We start from the raw sequence: 17,174 nt of genomic DNA, 5'->3' as shown, positions 1-17,174 counted from the left end.
CCCGGCTGGTGCCACAGTGTCAGGGTGGAGGTCGGACCCCATGTTGCACGGCCACCCTGATTGCCCGATGGGCTCTTTCATCTGGAGCTGGAAGGAGAGCAAACCGATGGCAGCAGGCCCTCGATGAATTGAATCAACAAGAAATAAAATCATGTGGGCCTGTCTGTGTGTGTGAGGGAGGGGGGGGCTGGGGCTGGTGGGCGGCTTTCCGAACCACACCATGCGCCGACATGGGGCTGTGCTGGGCTCTGGCAAGTGGGGTGAAAAAGAGTTACAGCAAGTGCATATTGGCCATAGCAGTGCCGGGCAGGCTAGTGAATCCGGTCTGCCGCACGATCAGCAGGGTAGCCCGAGAAAGGGCCAGGGCGAAGTGAGTCATTTCCTCTGGTACCGTGAGAAGCCTGAGAGAGACCAGGGGAAGGGAGCTTTTCCCTCTGGTGTCGCGAAATGGAGCCATTTCCTCTGGCGTTGTGAGAAGCCTGAACCAGGGGACAAAGGGCATGTGATTACCCCTACCCCTACCCCCCCTCTGCCCCCCCCCCCGCCCTGCCCCCCGCCACCACCTAGCCGGGGCTGAAAAGGCATCCTATCTGGTGTTACGCGATGGACAGCACACAGAAGGAAGCCTGAACAAGATCCTGGGGAAGAGAGGCATAACCCCCTAGGGTAGAAGTAGAACCACCCCTGAAGAGGGGAAACCCTCTCCAGGCATCCAAGTGTGAAGACAGCAACCATGGTCGTTAAGGAATGCTGGTGTTTCTTTTTAACTTTGAGTTGAACCAAGAACTTGTAGTCCGCTTTAAGACTCTTCTTTTCTTGGAACTTTGTTTTCGTTCCCCTTGGAAAAGGATGGCGGCCTGAGGGAGGGAGCCATTCCCTCGAGGAACAGCCTGTTTCTTCATTGGAATGGGAGCCCTCTCTCCAGAAGAAGAGAGGCGCCCTTCTGCACCGAGAAGACTCACAAGCCCTTTAGTTTAGTTATAGGTGTCGGGGAAGGAAATGGGTGTCTGACACAGGACGGCAGACTTTTTCTTTTCCTGGACATCCCGACAGTCTCCGTAGTGAGACAAGGAAACCCCTCTTAGAAGATAGGGAAAGTTAGGGTTTTCCAAGAGACAGCGGGGTAGGCCTCTGGGTGAAAGGAGCAGGGTTCTTTGGCCCCTGCCCCGACGACCGCCTCTGACGAACGCCTGACAAACGCCGTTCTTTGCCCGACGGGCTTTGCCCGACGGGCAAAGGCCCAGCAGGCCCCAACGGGCACAGCTCCTGGGCAAGTTAGAGCGAGGTTTGCAATAGGTCTTAGCCTGAGGACCAAAGTAACATGGAAGGTGAAATGAGAGCCCTTTTGGGCGAGAGGGCCGGGCGGTCTTGCTATCGCGTTCAGACCTTTCCCGGAACCTTGGTTGATGTTCGTGCCTCCCTCCCAGCAGCCTCAGCGCTTCTCACTTAGGGTAATGAGTGGAGTCCCCAGTCAGCCTCCTCCCCTCGCTTGCCATTCCTTCTTGGAACACGGTGTACAATGTATCTCTTCTGGCAGCTATCTGCAGAACCCTGGCTCTTGCACTCTTGGCCAGCTGGGCTGCAGTAACTTCTTCCGTTAACAGAGGGCAGCAGGGTGACCTTACATCCCACAGTGGTGTAGAGTCAGCTGAACAGAAGGGAGACAAGGGGCCGGCATTTTGCTGGGGGCAATGGTGCCGAAACAATACATTTTAAAGCCCTTCAGGCCCCTCGACCATCAACGGGACGGGGTTAAAGCAACATAAAAGAGCACTGAAAACATTCACAGAGGTTGGGCCTCCCCACAAGGACCTGGGTTGAACAGAATTGCTCAAGCCTGCCCTTCGAAGCACATTGGGCCTGTAGTGGTGGTGGAAGGGCGGAAAGGTCTGAAGGTAAAACCCAGCAGAGGCAACTGTGGATCCTCCACATTTCCCAACTCTAGCAGATGTGGCCAGCACCCGGTAATGCAAGTCTCCACAAGGCTGACCTACCGCCACATGCCCCGTGAGAGGTACGGCCAGCCTCTGCTTACCCGACAACATTCAGGGCCAGGGTCCCCATGCCCAGCCTCCACGTGGCCAGGAAAGGGCATGGGTACTTTTGCAGCAAACCGTGTTCGCAGTGTTCCCCTCTTGGGAACTTTACCTGCGCTCAGGCTTCCAGTCGGCCAAACCACAACAGGCCACCTCCTTCTGCTACCCATGTAATGGAGTGGCAAAAACGAGCAGAGTGTGTGGGCCCCGGGAACGCTCGGACCATCCGTAAATAGGCCTATATATGATATGATATATGATATGGTATATGATGTGGCATTTATAACGCGCCGATACACAAGTGTTTCTATGCTCTCGTACGGGTGCGTTCACGGGCCAAACAAGCAGCTATCAAGTGGGAGGCCAAAATGCAGCAGGCATTGCTGGGCGCATTTCCTCCTGACACACACGCAAGCATGCAGCTCTGTTAATGATAGTGTGGGCGGCTCTTAAAAGAGCCTTTGGGGTTTGTGGTGGTGCTGCTGCGGGTGTCCTCAACCCCCGAATCCGTAAAGAGTGCGACCCTGGCGCTTCAGGGCATAGACGACATCCATTGCGGTGACCGTCTTCCTCTTGGCGTGCTCGGTGTAGGTGACGGCATCCCGGATCACGTTCTCCAGGAAGACCTTCAGCACCCCACGGGTCTCCTCGTAGATGAGGCCGGAGATGCGCTTGACTCCGCCACGGCGAGCCAGGCGGCGGATGGCGGGCTTGGTAATTCCCTGAATGTTATCTCGGAGCACTTTCCTGTGCCTCTTGGCGCCGCTCTTGGCGCCGCCCTTGCCGAGTCCTTTCCCTCCTTTGCCACGTCCAGACATGATGGCTCTTCTCTCCCTCACAAACGAGCTGAGACTGTGGTGGCACGGCAGAATCAGCTACTTATATAGGCCCCCGGCGGACCAGGGGGAGAGCTCCCAACACACCAGCTCAATTGCGCGTCACAGACTGGGCCGGGCCTTGTGTGGGCCGGGCCTCAGCATTTCAAAATGCCCGCGCTTGCCAGCCGTTTGTCGCCAGCCCGCGCTTCTTTCAGGTCTGAGGACCTGCTAACGAAAGAGCTTGCCCATGCGACTGGAAAGGTGCCAAGGCAGTTTGCTTTTTTTCTGCCCTTTTGCGCTTTGGCAGACGCCATCCGAATTCGGACGTTTCGACCCCGGGAATGCGTCTATCCACACACAGGAAAGCCACGAGGCTCTCTCTTCTACTACTTAGGTGGAAGCTGCCACCCAAGCACCCGTGGAAAGGTCTGCCCCCCACTGTGCTCTTTTTTGCCAACGCTGCATGGAAGGACACCGTGGAAGCCAGCAGGCGGCATGCTTCGGGGAAGCAACAAAGCGCGCGTGTTTATTATTTTCTTTTCTCTTTCTCCCCCCCCCCCCCCCCCCTCCCTCCCCTCCCCCCCCCACACACCCACCAGCCGTTAGTGTTGCTGAGCCCTCGGGCAAGGAAGCCAGGCCAGTGACTGAATGTGCCCGGGGTATTGGAAAGAAAAGAAAGAGCAAAAATGGCAACTTCGAAAGAGCAGACTACGCTACTGGTCAAGATACTGAGCTCTTTGGCAGAGTTTGTGGGCGGCTCTGAAAAGAGCCCTTGGGGTTTTGGTTGTTGTGTTTTTTTTTTTTTTACGAGGATGGGCGGTTACTTGCTGGCTTTGCCCCCTGCCTTGTGGCCCTCGGTCTTCTTGGGCAGCAGCACGGCCTGGATGTTGGGCAGCACTCCTCCCTGGGCGATGGTGACCTTGCCCAGGAGCTTGTTGAGCTCCTCGTCATTGCGGATGGCGAGCTGCAGGTGTCTGGGGATGATACGTGTCTTCTTGTTGTCTCGGGCGGCGTTGCCGGCCAGCTCAAGGATTTCGGCAGTCAGATACTCGAGCACGGCGGCCAGATAGACGGGGGCGCCAGCCCCAACCCGTTCAGCGTAGTTCCCCTTCCGCAGCAGCCGGTGCACACGGCCGACTGGGAACTGCAGGCCAGCCCGGGAGGAGCGAGTCTTGGCCTTGGCGCGGGCCTTGCCTCCTTGCTTTCCACGTCCAGACATGCTGATGCGAGTGGGAACTCTCTGTCAGTTCGAAGAGAAAATAATGCCTGGGCCCGGGGAGACGGGGCATATAAAGACTAGGCAGAACGCTCCGATTGGAGGACACCTAGCCTCTGGGTGAACACCCATTGGTCGAGGGAAGGATTGCGGTCAGCCAATCAGAGCTCAGGCGGGCGGGCGGGCGGGCCTGGGGCACACCCACAGGCAGTACGTGCCGACCGATACCGACCAATGTTAGGCAGGGAGCGGCAGCAGCCGATTAACACACACACCCTATAAAAGAGAGCGGTTTGGGGGAGGGCTTTACCGGGCTGGGAGCAGAAGACATCAAGGAGTGCACAAGCTCTGAGGTAGCAGGACTTGCAGAAAAGCTGGCGAACGGCAAGGCACCGGGGAGCGACGGAATAACCAACCTGGCAATCAAGAACCTCCCACCAGCATCAATGGAACATCTCACAGAGATCTTCAATGCATGCATGAGGCTCCAGCACTTCCCGAGTTCCTGGAAAGAAGCAAGGGTCATCGTTTTTCCAAAGGCCGGCAAACCACTGAGGGATCCAGCAAACTACCGCCCCATCAGCCTGCTTTCTGGATTATCGAAGCTCCTGGAGAAGGTCCTCCTCGCTCGACTCAGCGACTTCACCTCCGAAAGAAATCTACTAGCAAAGGAACAGTTTGGATTTCGAAAGGAGCATGCAACGACTCATCAGCTACTGAGAGTGGTGGACACCATCAGCCACGGATTCAACATCAAGAAGTCCACAGGAATCGTCTTCCTGGATGTCGCCAAAGCATTCGACCGAGTCTGGCACAAGGGACTGCTGCACAAGATGATTGGCCTGGGATTTCCGAACTACCTGGTGAAGACGATTGCAAGCTACCTGGGAGGCCGCACCTTCCATGTCGCCATGCGGTCTGAGATGTCCTCTTCACATCCCATCCGAGCAGGCGTGCCACAGGGATCGAACCTCGGACCCTTCCTGTTCAACCTCTTCACCAACGACATCCCGACAGATCTCCACAAGACGAACCTGGCGCTGTATGCAGACGATGTTGCAGTAATCTCCCAGTCTTTCAGCGAAAAGGAAGTGGCGAAGAACCTGCAAGCTTCATTGGATACCATCGCAAAGTGGTACAGCGACTGGCGGATAGAACTCAACACCAGCAAGACAACTGCAACGCTGTTCACCAGAAAGAAGATCAAGGAGCACCCACACATCAGCCTCAACGGGGAGACCATCAAATGGGAGAGCAGCAGCCGCTACCTCGGTGTGACCCTGGACAGCAAACTCAACTGGGAAAGCCACATCGAGAATACTCAGCAGAAGGCAACAGGAAAGATGGCAGCGCTGTACCCACTCCTGAAGAGCAAGTCCATGCCCCTCCGGACAAAGATCAACGTCTACAAGGCGATCATCAGACCAACCCTGACTTATGCCTCACCAGCATGGATGACCTGCCATGAGCGACACCGGAAGAGTCTTCAGATAGTCCAGAACAAGGCCCTGCGGATATCATCTGGAGCTCCAATCTTCACAAGGATAGCAGACCTTCACAGAGACCTGGACATCGAGATGTTGGATGAACATCTAGCGAAGCTGAGTAAGAACTTCTGCCAAGAACTGGATCAGAACCCGAACCCTCTGATCAGAAGACTCACTGCCACCACAGCAAACCCCTTCGACCGCTACCCGCGGCCCATCACTGCGAAGACCCAGTGAAACCAGCCCTACTGTGACAAGACCACACAGACCAAGAAGAATACAAACCCACGACTACACACTCAACCCGAGAAGATGGAGTAATGAGGCTCAAGCCTCGGTATCCAAAAAATCACCGCTGATGGATAAAAATCTATCAGCAAGAAGAAGAACAAGCGGAGGGCTTTACTTGTTTCTCCCGCTCTTCCAGAGAGTGAACATCGTTGCTGCCGACCATGCCTGAGCCAGCCAAGTCCGCCCCAGCTCCCAAGAAGGGCTCCAAGAAAGCGCTCTCAAAGCCGCCCAAGAAGGACGGGAAGAAGCGCAAGAGGTGCAGGAAGGAGAGCTATGCTATCTACATCTACAAGGTGATGAAGCAGGTGCACCCCGACACCGGCATCTCCTCCAAGGCCATGGGCATCATGAACTCCTTTGTCAATGACATCTTTGAGCGCATCGCCGGGGAAGCCTCCCGCCTGACACTCTACAACAAGAGGCATACCATCACCTCCAGGGAGATCCAGACCGCCGTGCGCCTCCTGCTGCCGGGTGAGCTGGCCAAGCACGCTGTGTCCGAGGGCACAAAGGCCGTCACCAAGTACACCAGCGCCAAGTGAGGGCGGCCGCCTGAGCCCCCCTGGGACCCGAGCTCCCGGCTCAAAAAAACAACCCAAAGGCTCTTCTAAGAGCCACCCAACAACTCCATTCAAGAGCCAGCATGCTTTGTTTAGCGCCGCTTGCTTTCGAAATGAAAGCGCACACACCAGAGCCCCAAGATCTTGTCAAAGCAAATGCTTGGTTGAGGATCAGGAGGGGTAGCGTCACCCCACTAACAAAGGACCAAGCAAGCCGCAATGGTTATGGTTGACGCACTGGCGTGCGCGCGCACACACACACACACAAAGTCTGTGTTGCATCTCCTGTGTCAAGCGCTCAGCTGCCATTGGCGGGGCTTCGTAGCGGCTGTCTGGCTGCGCACCCAACCTACGTAACGATCAAGCACAGCACAAAGACACAACACAGCGAAGAGGGGCTGCATTGAGGCCACGCCGCTCAGGCTTCCTATGTATAATAGAAACGGTACTGTACAGGGGCAAGGCGTGTTCCAATGGGGGGTGGGGGGGGGGCTTGGGGATGGGGCTGCGTAGTTCCGGGTGCGCTGCTATACCAGTGTAAATAATGCCCATTCAAGTGCAGTTTGCAGAGTTGCATGTGAGTCAGGGGTGCGTGTGTAGCAGGGGCAGCACTGTGTGTTCCGTAGGGGTACTACTGCGGGTGCGGGGGGTTGCGCGCGTGTGTGTGGGGAGATGTGTGGGGGGGTGTGTGGGGAGGGGGTGTGTGTGTGTGTGTGTGTGAGTGAGTGAGTGAGTGTATGAGTGTGAGTGTGTGTGTACGCGCACACGCGCAAGGCTTGTTAGGGAGTCCCCTTGCATCCACTTCGAAGCGCTCGCCCGGCTGGTGCCACAGTGTCAGGGTGGAGGTCGGACCCCATGTTGCACGGCCACCCCGATTGCCCGATGGGCTCTTTCATCTGGAGCTGGAAGGAGAGCAAACCGATGGCAGCAGGCCCTCGATGAATTGAATCAACAAGAAATAAAATCATGTGGGCCTGTCTGTGTGTGTGAGGGAGGGGGGGGCTGGGGCTGGGGCTGGGGCTGGTGGGCGGCTTTCCGAACCACACCATGCGCCGACATGGGGCTGTGCTGGGCTCTGGCAAGTGGGGTGAAAAAGAGTTACAGCAAGTGCATATTGGCCATAGCAGTGCCGGGCAGGCTAGTGAATCCGGTCTGCCGCACGATCAGCAGGGTAGCCCGAGAAAGAGCCAGGGCGAAGTGAGTCATTTCCTCTGGTACCGTGAGAAGCCTGAGAGAGACCAGGGGAAGGGAGCTTTTCCCTCTGGTGTCGCGAAATGGAGCCATTTCCTCTGGCGTTGTGAGAAGCCTGAACCAGGGGACAAAGGGCATGTGATTACCTCTGCCCCCCCCCCGCCCTGCCCCCCGCCACCACCTAGCCGGGGCTGAAAAGGCATCCTATCTGGTGTTACGCGATGGACAGCACACAGAAGGAAGCCTGAACAAGATCCTGGGGAAGAGAGGCATAACCCCCTAGGGTAGAAGTAGAACCACCCCTGAAGAGGGGAAACCCTCTCCAGGCATCCAAGTGTGAAGACAGCAACCATGGTCGTTAAGGAATGCTGGTGTTTCTTTTTAACTTTGAGTTGAACCAAGAACTTGTAGTCCGCTTTAAGACTCTTCTTTTCTTGGAACTTTGTTTTCGTTCCCCTTGGAAAAGGATGGCGGCCTGAGGGAGGGAGCCATTCCCTCGAGGAACAGCCTGTTTCTTCATTGGAATGGGAGCCCTCTCTCCAGAAGAAGAGAGGCGCCCTTCTGCACCGAGAAGACTCACAAGCCCTTTAGTTTAGTTATAGGTGTCGGGGAAGGAAATGGGTGTCTGACACAGGACGGCAGACTTTTTCTTTTCCTGGACATCCCGACAGTCTCCGTAGTGAGACAAGGAAACCCCTCTTAGAAGATAGGGAAAGTTAGGGTTTTCCAAGAGACAGCGGGGTAGGCCTCTGGGTGAAAGGAGCAGGGTTCTTTGGCCCCTGCCCCGACGACCGCCTCTGACGAACGCCTGACAAACGCCGTTCTTTGCCCGACGGGCTTTGCCCGACGGGCAAAGGCCCAGCAGGCCCCAACGGGCACAGCTCCTGGGCAAGTTAGAGCGAGGTTTGCAATAGGTCTTAGCCTGAGGACCAAAGTAACATGGAAGGTGAAATGAGAGCCCTTTTGGGCGAGAGGGCCGGGCGGTCTTGATATCGCGTTCAGACCTTTCCCGGAACCTTGGTTGATGTTCGTGCCTCCCTCCCAGCAGCCTCAGCGCTTCTCACTTAGGGTAATGAGTGGAGTCCCCAGTCAGCCTCCTCCCCTCGCTTGCCATTCCTTCTTGGAACACGGTGTACAATGTATCTCTTCTGGCAGCTATCTGCAGAACCCTGGCTCTTGCACTCTTGGCCAGCTGGGCTGCAGTAACTTCTTCCGTTAAGAGAGGGCAGCAGGGTGACCTTACATCCCACAGTGGTGTAGAGTCAGCTGAACAGAAGGGAGACAAGGGGCCGGCATTTTGCTGGGGGCAATGGTGCCGAAACAATACATTTTAAAGCCCTTCAGGCCCCTCGACCATCAACGGGACGGGGTTAAAGCAACATAAAAGAGCACTGAAAACATTCACAGAGGTTGGGCCTCCCCACAAGGACCTGGGTTGAACAGAATTGCTCAAGCCTGCCCTTCGAAGCACATTGGGCCTGTAGTGGTGGTGGAAGGGCGGAAAGGTCTGAAGGTAAAACCCAGCAGAGGCAACTGTGGATCCTCCACATTTCCCAACTCTAGCAGATGTGGCCAGCACCCGGTAATGCAAGTCTCCACAAGGCTGACCTACCGCCACATGCCCCGTGAGAGGTACGGCCAGCCTCTGCTTACCCGACAACATTCAGGGCCAGGGTCCCCATGCCCAGCCTCCACGTGGCCAGGAAAGGGCATGGGTACTTTTGCAGCAAACCGTGTTCGCAGTGTTCCCCTCTTGGGAACTTTACCTGCGCTCAGGCTTCCAGTCGGCCAAACCACAACAGGCCACCTCCTTCTGCTACCCATGTAATGGAGTGGCAAAAACGAGCAGAGTGTGTGGGCCCGGGAACGCTCGGACCATCCGTAAATAGGCCTATATATGATATGATATATGATATGGTATATGATGTGGCATTTATAACGCGCCGATACACAAGTGTTTCTATGCTCTCGTACGGGTGCGTTCACGGGCCAAACAAGCAGCTATCAAGTGGGAGGCCAAAATGCAGCAGGCATTGCTGGGCGCATTTCCTCCTGACACACACGCAAGCATGCAGCTCTGTTAATGATAGTGTGGGCGGCTCTTAAAAGAGCCTTTGGGGTTTGTGGTGGTGGTGGTGGTGGTGCTGCTGCGGGTGTCCTCAACCCCCGAATCCGTAAAGAGTGCGACCCTGGCGCTTCAGGGCATAGACGACATCCATTGCGGTGACCGTCTTCCTCTTGGCGTGCTCGGTGTAGGTGACGGCATCCCGGATCACGTTCTCCAGGAAGACCTTCAGCACCCCACGGGTCTCCTCGTAGATGAGGCCGGAGATGCGCTTGACTCCGCCACGGCGAGCCAGGCGGCGGATGGCGGGCTTGGTAATTCCCTGAATGTTATCTCGGAGCACTTTCCTGTGCCTCTTGGCGCCGCCCTTGCCGAGTCCTTTCCCTCCTTTGCCACGTCCAGACATGATGGCTCTTCTCTCCCTCACAAACGAGCTGAGACTGTGGTGGCACGGCAGAATCAGCTACTTATATAGGCCCCCGGCGGACCAGGGGGAGAGCTCCCAACACACCAGCTCAATTGCGCGTCACAGACTGGGCCGGGCCTTGTGTGGGCCGGGCCTCAGCATTTCAAAATGCCCGCGCTTGCCAGCCGTTTGTCGCCAGCCCGCGCTTCTTTCAGGTCTGAGGACCTGCTAACGAAAGAGCTTGCCCATGCGACTGGAAAGGTGCCAAGGCAGTTTGCTTTTTTTCTGCCCTTTTGCGCTTTGGCAGACGCCATCCGAATTCGGACGTTTCGACCCCGGGAATGCGTCTATCCACACACAGGAAAGCCACGAGGCTCTCTCTTCTACTACTTAGGTGGAAGCTGCCACCCAAGCACCCGTGGAAAGGTCTGCCCCCCACTGTGCTCTTTTTTGCCAACGCTGCATGGAAGGACACCGTGGAAGCCAGCAGGCGGCATGCTTCGGGGAAGCAACAAAGCGCGCGTGTTTATTATTTTCTTTTCTCTTTCTCCCCCCCCCCCCCCCCTCCCTCCCCTCCCCCCTCCACACACCCACCAGCCGTTAGTGTTGCTGAGCCCTCGGGCAAGGAAGCCAGGCCAGTGACTGAATGTGCCCGGGGTATTGGAAAGAAAAGAAAGAGCAAAAATGGCAACTTCGAAAGAGCAGACTACGCTACTGGTCAAGATACTGAGCTCTTTGGCAGAGTTTGTGGGCGGCTCTGAAAAGAGCCCTTGGGGTTTTGGTTGTTGTGTTTTTTTTTTTTTTACGAGGATGGGCGGTTACTTGCTGGCTTTGCCCCCTGCCTTGTGGCCCTCGGTCTTCTTGGGCAGCAGCACGGCCTGGATGTTGGGCAGCACTCCTCCCTGGGCGATGGTGACCTTGCCCAGGAGCTTGTTGAGCTCCTCGTCATTGCGGATGGCGAGCTGCAGGTGTCTGGGGATGATACGTGTCTTCTTGTTGTCTCGGGCGGCGTTGCCGGCCAGCTCAAGGATTTCGGCAGTCAGATACTCGAGCACGGCGGCCAGATAGACGGGGGCGCCAGCCCCAACCCGTTCAGCGTAGTTCCCCTTCCGCAGCAGCCGGTGCACACGGCCGACTGGGAACTGCAGGCCAGCCCGGGAGGAGCGAGTCTTGGCCTTGGCGCGGGCCTTGCCTCCTTGCTTTCCACGTCCAGACATGCTGATGCGAGTGGGAACTCTCTGTCAGTTCGAAGAGAAAATAATGCCTGGGCCCGGGGAGACGGGGCATATAAAGACTAGGCAGAACGCTCCGATTGGAGGACACCTAGCCTCTGGGTGAACACCCATTGGTCGAGGGAAGGATTGCGGTCAGCCAATCAGAGCTCAGGCGGGCGGGCGGGCGGGCCTGGGGCACACCCACAGGCAGTACGTGCCGACCGATACCGACCAATGTTAGGCAGGGAGCGGCAGCAGCCGATTAACACACACACCCTATAAAAGAGAGCGGTTTGGGGGAGGGCTTTACTTGTTTCTCCCGCTCTTCCAGAGAGTGAACATCGTTGCTGCCGACCATGCCTGAGCCAGCCAAGTCCGCCCCAGCTCCCAAGAAGGGCTCCAAGAAAGCGCTCTCAAAGCCGCCCAAGAAGGACGGGAAGAAGCGCAAGAGGTGCAGGAAGGAGAGCTATGCTATCTACATCTACAAGGTGATGAAGCAGGTGCACCCCGACACCGGCATCTCCTCCAAGGCCATGGGCATCATGAACTCCTTTGTCAATGACATCTTTGAGCGCATCGCCGGGGAAGCCTCCCGCCTGACACTCTACAACAAGAGGCATACCATCACCTCCAGGGAGATCCAGACCGCCGTGCGCCTCCTGCTGCCGGGTGAGCTGGCCAAGCACGCTGTGTCCGAGGGCACAAAGGCCGTCACCAAGTACACCAGCGCCAAGTGAGGGCGGCCGCCTGAGCCCCCCTGGGACCCGAGCTCCCGGCTCAAAAAAACAACCCAAAGGCTCTTCTAAGAGCCACCCAACAACTCCATTCAAGAGCCAGCATGCTTTGTTTAGCGCCGCTTGCTTTCGAAATGAAAGCGCACACACCAGAGCCCCAAGATCTTGTCAAAGCAAATGCTTGGTTGAGGATCAGGAGGGGTAGCGTCACCCCACTAACAAAGGACCAAGCAAGCCGCAATGGTTATGGTTGACGCACTGGCGTGCGCGCGCACACACACACACACAAAGTCTGTGTTGCATCTCCTGTGTCAAGCGCTCAGCTGCCATTGGCGGGGCTTCGTAGCGGCTGTCTGGCTGCGCACCCAACCTACGTAACGATCAAGCACAGCACAAAGACACAACACAGCGAAGAGGGGCTGCATTGAGGCCACGCCGCTCAGGCTTCCTATGTATAATAGAAACGGTACTGTACAGGGGCAAGGCGTGTTCCAATGGGGGGTGGGGGGGGGGCTTGGGGATGGGGCTGCGTAGTTCCGGGTGCGCTGCTATACCAGTGTAAATAATGCCCATTCAAGTGCAGTTTGCAGAGTTGCATGTGAGTCAGGGGTGCGTGTGTAGCAGGGGCAGCACTGTGTGTTCCGTAGGGGTACTACTGCGGGTGCGGGGGGTTGCGCGCGTGTGTGTGGGGAGATGTGTGGGGGGGTGTGTGGGGAGGGGGTGTGTGTGTGTGTGAGTGAGTGAGTGAGTGTATGAGTGTGAGTGTGTGTGTACGCGCACACGCGCAAGGCTTGTTAGGGAGTCCCCTTGCATCCACTTCGAAGCGCTCGCCCGGCTGGTGCCACAGTGTCAGGGTGGAGGTCGGACCCCATGTTGCACGGCCACCCCGATTGCCCGATGGGCTCTTTCATCTGGAGCTGGAAGGAGAGCAAACCGATGGCAGCAGGCCCTCGATGAATTGAATCAACAAGAAATAAAATCATGTGGGCCTGTCTGTGTGTGTGAGGGAGGGGGGGGCTGGGGCTGGGGCTGGGGCTGGTGGGCGGCTTTCCGAACCACACCATGCGCCGACATGGGGCTGTGCTGGGCTCTGGCAAGTGGGGTGAAAAAGAGTTACAGCAAGTGCATATTGGCCATAGCAGTGCCGGGCAGGCTAGTGAATCCGGTCTGCCGCACGATCAGCAGGGTAGCCCGAGAAAGAGCCAGGGCGAAGTGAGTCATTTCCTCTGGTACCGTGAGAAGCCTGAGAGAGACCAGGGGAAGGGAGCTTTTCCCTCTGGTGTCGCGAAATGGAGCCATTTCCTCTGGCGTTGTGAGAAGCCTGAACCAGGGGACAAAGGGCATGTGATTACCTCTGCCCCCCCCCCGCCCTGCCCCCCGCCACCACCTAGCCGGGGCTGAAAAGGCATCCTATCTGGTGTTACGCGATGGACAGCACACAGAAGGAAGCCTGAACAAGATCCTGGGGAAGAGAGGCATAACCCCCTAGGGTAGAAGTAGAACCACCCCTGAAGAGGGGAAACCCTCTCCAGGCATCCAAGTGTGAAGACAGCAACCATGGTCGTTAAGGAATGCTGGTGTTTCTTTTTAACTTTGAGTTGAACCAAGAACTTGTAGTCCGCTTTAAGACTCTTCTTTTCTTGGAACTTTGTTTTCGTTCCCCTTGGAAAAGGATGGCGGCCTGAGGGAGGGAGCCATTCCCTCGAGGAACAGCCTGTTTCTTCATTGGAATGGGAGCCCTCTCTCCAGAAGAAGAGAGGCGCCCTTCTGCACCGAGAAGACTCACAAGCCCTTTAGTTTAGTTATAGGTGTCGGGGAAGGAAATGGGTGTCTGACACAGGACGGCAGACTTTTTCTTTTCCTGGACATCCCGACAGTCTCCGTAGTGAGACAAGGAAACCCCTCTTAGAAGATAGGGAAAGTTAGGGTTTTCCAAGAGACAGCGGGGTAGGCCTCTGGGTGAAAGGAGCAGGGTTCTTTGGCCCCTGCCCCGACGACCGCCTCTGACGAACGCCTGACAAACGCCGTTCTTTGCCCGACGGGCTTTGCCCGACGGGCAAAGGCCCAGCAGGCCCCAACGGGCACAGCTCCTGGGCAAGTTAGAGCGAGGTTTGCAATAGGTCTTAGCCTGAGGACCAAAGTAACATGGAAGGTGAAATGAGAGCCCTTTTGGGCGAGAGGGCCGGGCGGTCTTGATATCGCGTTCAGACCTTTCCCGGAACCTTGGTTGATGTTCGTGCCTCCCTCCCAGCAGCCTCAGCGCTTCTCACTTAGGGTAATGAGTGGAGTCCCCAGTCAGCCTCCTCCCCTCGCTTGCCATTCCTTCTTGGAACACGGTGTACAATGTATCTCTTCTGGCAGCTATCTGCAGAACCCTGGCTCTTGCACTCTTGGCCAGCTGGGCTGCAGTAACTTCTTCCGTTAAGAGAGGGCAGCAGGGTGACCTTACATCCCACAGTGGTGTAGAGTCAGCTGAACAGAAGGGAGACAAGGGGCCGGCATTTTGCTGGGGGCAATGGTGCCGAAACAATACATTTTAAAGCCCTTCAGGCCCCTCGACCATCAACGGGACGGGGTTAAAGCAACATAAAAGAGCACTGAAAACATTCACAGAGGTTGGGCCTCCCCACAAGGACCTGGGTTGAACAGAATTGCTCAAGCCTGCCCTTCGAAGCACATTGGGCCTGTAGTGGTGGTGGAAGGGCGGAAAGGTCTGAAGGTAAAACCCAGCAGAGGCAACTGTGGATCCTCCACATTTCCCAACTCTAGCAGATGTGGCCAGCACCCGGTAATGCAAGTCTCCACAAGGCTGACCTACCGCCACATGCCCCGTGAGAGGTACGGCCAGCCTCTGCTTACCCGACAACATTCAGGGCCAGGGTCCCCATGCCCAGCCTCCACGTGGCCAGGAAAGGGCATGGGTACTTTTGCAGCAAACCGTGTTCGCAGTGTTCCCCTCTTGGGAACTTTACCTGCGCTCAGGCTTCCAGTCGGCCAAACCACAACAGGCCACCTCCTTCTGCTACCCATGTAATGGAGTGGCAAAAACGAGCAGAGTGTGTGGGCCCGGGAACGCTCGGACCATCCGTAAATAGGCCTATATATGATATGATATATGATATGGTATATGATGTGGCATTTATAACGCGCCGATACACAAGTGTTTCTATGCTCTCGTACGGGTGCGTTCACGGGCCAAACAAGCAGCTATCAAGTGGGAGGCCAAAATGCAGCAGGCATTGCTGGGCGCATTTCCTCCTGACACACACGCAAGCATGCAGCTCTGTTAATGATAGTGTGGGCGGCTCTTAAAAGAGCCTTTGGGGTTTGTGGTGGTGGTGGTGGTGGTGCTGCTGCGGGTGTCCTCAACCCCCGAATCCGTAAAGAGTGCGACCCTGGCGCTTCAGGGCATAGACGACATCCATTGCGGTGACCGTCTTCCTCTTGGCGTGCTCGGTGTAGGTGACGGCATCCCGGATCACGTTCTCCAGGAAGACCTTCAGCACCCCACGGGTCTCCTCGTAGATGAGGCCGGAGATGCGCTTGACTCCGCCACGGCGAGCCAGGCGGCGGATGGCGGGCTTGGTAATTCCCTGAATGTTATCTCGGAGCACTTTCCTGTGCCTCTTGGCGCCGCCCTTGCCGAGTCCTTTCCCTCCTTTGCCACGTCCAGACATGATGGCTCTTCTCTCCCTCACAAACGAGCTGAGACTGTGGTGGCACGGCAGAATCAGCTACTTATATAGGCCCCCGGCGGACCAGGGGGAGAGCTCCCAACACACCAGCTCAATTGCGCGTCACAGACTGGGCCGGGCCTTGTGTGGGCCGGGCCTCAGCATTTCAAAATGCCCGCGCTTGCCAGCCGTTTGTCGCCAGCCCGCGCTTCTTTCAGGTCTGAGGACCTGCTAACGAAAGAGCTTGCCCATGCGACTGGAAAGGTGCCAAGGCAGTTTGCTTTTTTTCTGCCCTTTTGCGCTTTGGCAGACGCCATCCGAATTCGGACGTTTCGACCCCGGGAATGCGTCTATCCACACACAGGAAAGCCACGAGGCTCTCTCTTCTACTACTTAGGTGGAAGCTGCCACCCAAGCACCCGTGGAAAGGTCTGCCCCCCACTGTGCTCTTTTTTGCCAACGCTGCATGGAAGGACACCGTGGAAGCCAGCAGGCGGCATGCTTCGGGGAAGCAACAAAGCGCGCGTGTTTATTATTTTCTTTTCTCTTTCTCCCCCCCCCCCCCCCTCCCTCCCCTCCCCCCTCCACACACCCACCAGCCGTTAGTGTTGCTGAGCCCTCGGGCAAGGAAGCCAGGCCAGTGACTGAATGTGCCCGGGGTATTGGAAAGAAAAGAAAGAGCAAAAATGGCAACTTCGAAAGAGCAGACTACGCTACTGGTCAAGATACTGAGCTCTTTGGCAGAGTTTGTGGGCGGCTCTGAAAAGAGCCCTTGGGGTTTTGGTTGTTGTGTTTTTTTTTTTTTTACGAGGATGGGCGGTTACTTGCTGGCTTTGCCCCCTGCCTTGTGGCCCTCGGTCTTCTTGGGCAGCAGCACGGCCTGGATGTTGGGCAGCACTCCTCCCTGGGCGATGGTGACCTTGCCCAGGAGCTTGTTGAGCTCCTCGTCATTGCGGATGGCGAGCTGCAGGTGTCTGGGGATGATACGTGTCTTCTTGTTGTCTCGGGCGGCGTTGCCGGCCAGCTCAAGGATTTCGGCAGTCAGATACTCGAGCACGGCGGCCAGATAGACGGGGGCGCCAGCCCCAACCCGTTCAGCGTAGTTCCCCTTCCGCAGCAGCCGGTGCACACGGCCGACTGGGAACTGCAGGCCAGCCCGGGAGGAGCGAGTCTTGGCCTTGGCGCGGGCCTTGCCTCCTTGCTTTCCACGTCCAGACATGCTGATGCGAGTGGGAACTCTCTGTCAGTTCGAAGAGAAAATAATGCCTGGGCCCGGGGAGACGGGGCATATAAAGACTAGGCAGAACGCTCCGATTGGAGGACACCTAGCCTCTGGGTGAACACCCATTGGTCGAGGGAAGGATTGCGGTCAGCCAATCAGAGCTCAGGCGGGCGGGCGGGCGGGCCTGGGGCACACCCACAGGCAGTACGTGCCGACCGATACCGACCAATGTTAGGCAGGGAGCGGCAGCAGCCGATTAA

At 56.9% G+C, this 17,174-nt stretch overlaps 3 protein-coding genes across 3 annotated transcripts; all 3 read right to left on the bottom strand.

Annotated features, from left to right (window-relative positions):
- Nucleotides 1-3,637: 3,637 nt before the first annotated feature.
- On the bottom strand, nt 3,638-4,085 carry LOC138520210 (histone H2A type 2-C). Its single transcript, XM_069632680.1, has one exon. It carries the CDS (start codon nt 4,071-4,073, stop codon nt 3,675-3,677), a length of 399 nt encoding a protein of 132 aa, XP_069488781.1. The 5' UTR covers nt 4,074-4,085; the 3' UTR covers nt 3,638-3,674.
- Nucleotides 4,086-10,851: 6,766 nt separating this feature from the next.
- LOC138520209 (histone H2A type 2-C) lies at nt 10,852-11,299 on the bottom strand. The gene has a single exon (XM_069632679.1). The coding sequence runs from the start codon at nt 11,285-11,287 to the stop codon at nt 10,889-10,891; it is 399 nt and encodes a 132-aa protein (XP_069488780.1). The 5' UTR covers nt 11,288-11,299; the 3' UTR covers nt 10,852-10,888.
- A 5,176-nt stretch (nt 11,300-16,475) lies between these two features.
- Nucleotides 16,476-16,923, bottom strand: LOC138520208 (histone H2A type 2-C). Its single transcript, XM_069632678.1, has one exon. It carries the CDS (start codon nt 16,909-16,911, stop codon nt 16,513-16,515), a length of 399 nt encoding a protein of 132 aa, XP_069488779.1. The 5' UTR covers nt 16,912-16,923; the 3' UTR covers nt 16,476-16,512.
- Nucleotides 16,924-17,174: the final 251 nt, after the last annotated feature.

Source organism: Ambystoma mexicanum, chromosome 13 (assembly GCF_040938575.1).
Source record: "Ambystoma mexicanum isolate Mex_15411 chromosome 13, UKY_AmexF1_1, whole genome shotgun sequence".
Classification (NCBI taxonomy): domain Eukaryota; kingdom Metazoa; phylum Chordata; class Amphibia; order Caudata; family Ambystomatidae; genus Ambystoma; species Ambystoma mexicanum.
The sequence above is the reverse complement of the archived record's forward strand: the minus strand, read 5'-3'. Positions and strand labels throughout refer to the sequence as shown.

What these genes read in the sequence shown, in the direction of transcription:
- LOC138520210 (XM_069632680.1), bottom strand. Translation starts at nt 4,073, where the DNA reads ATGTCTGGACGTGGAAAGCAAGGAGGCAAGGCCCGCGCCAAGGCCAAG.
- LOC138520208 (XM_069632678.1), bottom strand. Translation starts at nt 16,911, where the DNA reads ATGTCTGGACGTGGAAAGCAAGGAGGCAAGGCCCGCGCCAAGGCCAAG.
- LOC138520209 (XM_069632679.1), bottom strand. Translation starts at nt 11,287, where the DNA reads ATGTCTGGACGTGGAAAGCAAGGAGGCAAGGCCCGCGCCAAGGCCAAG.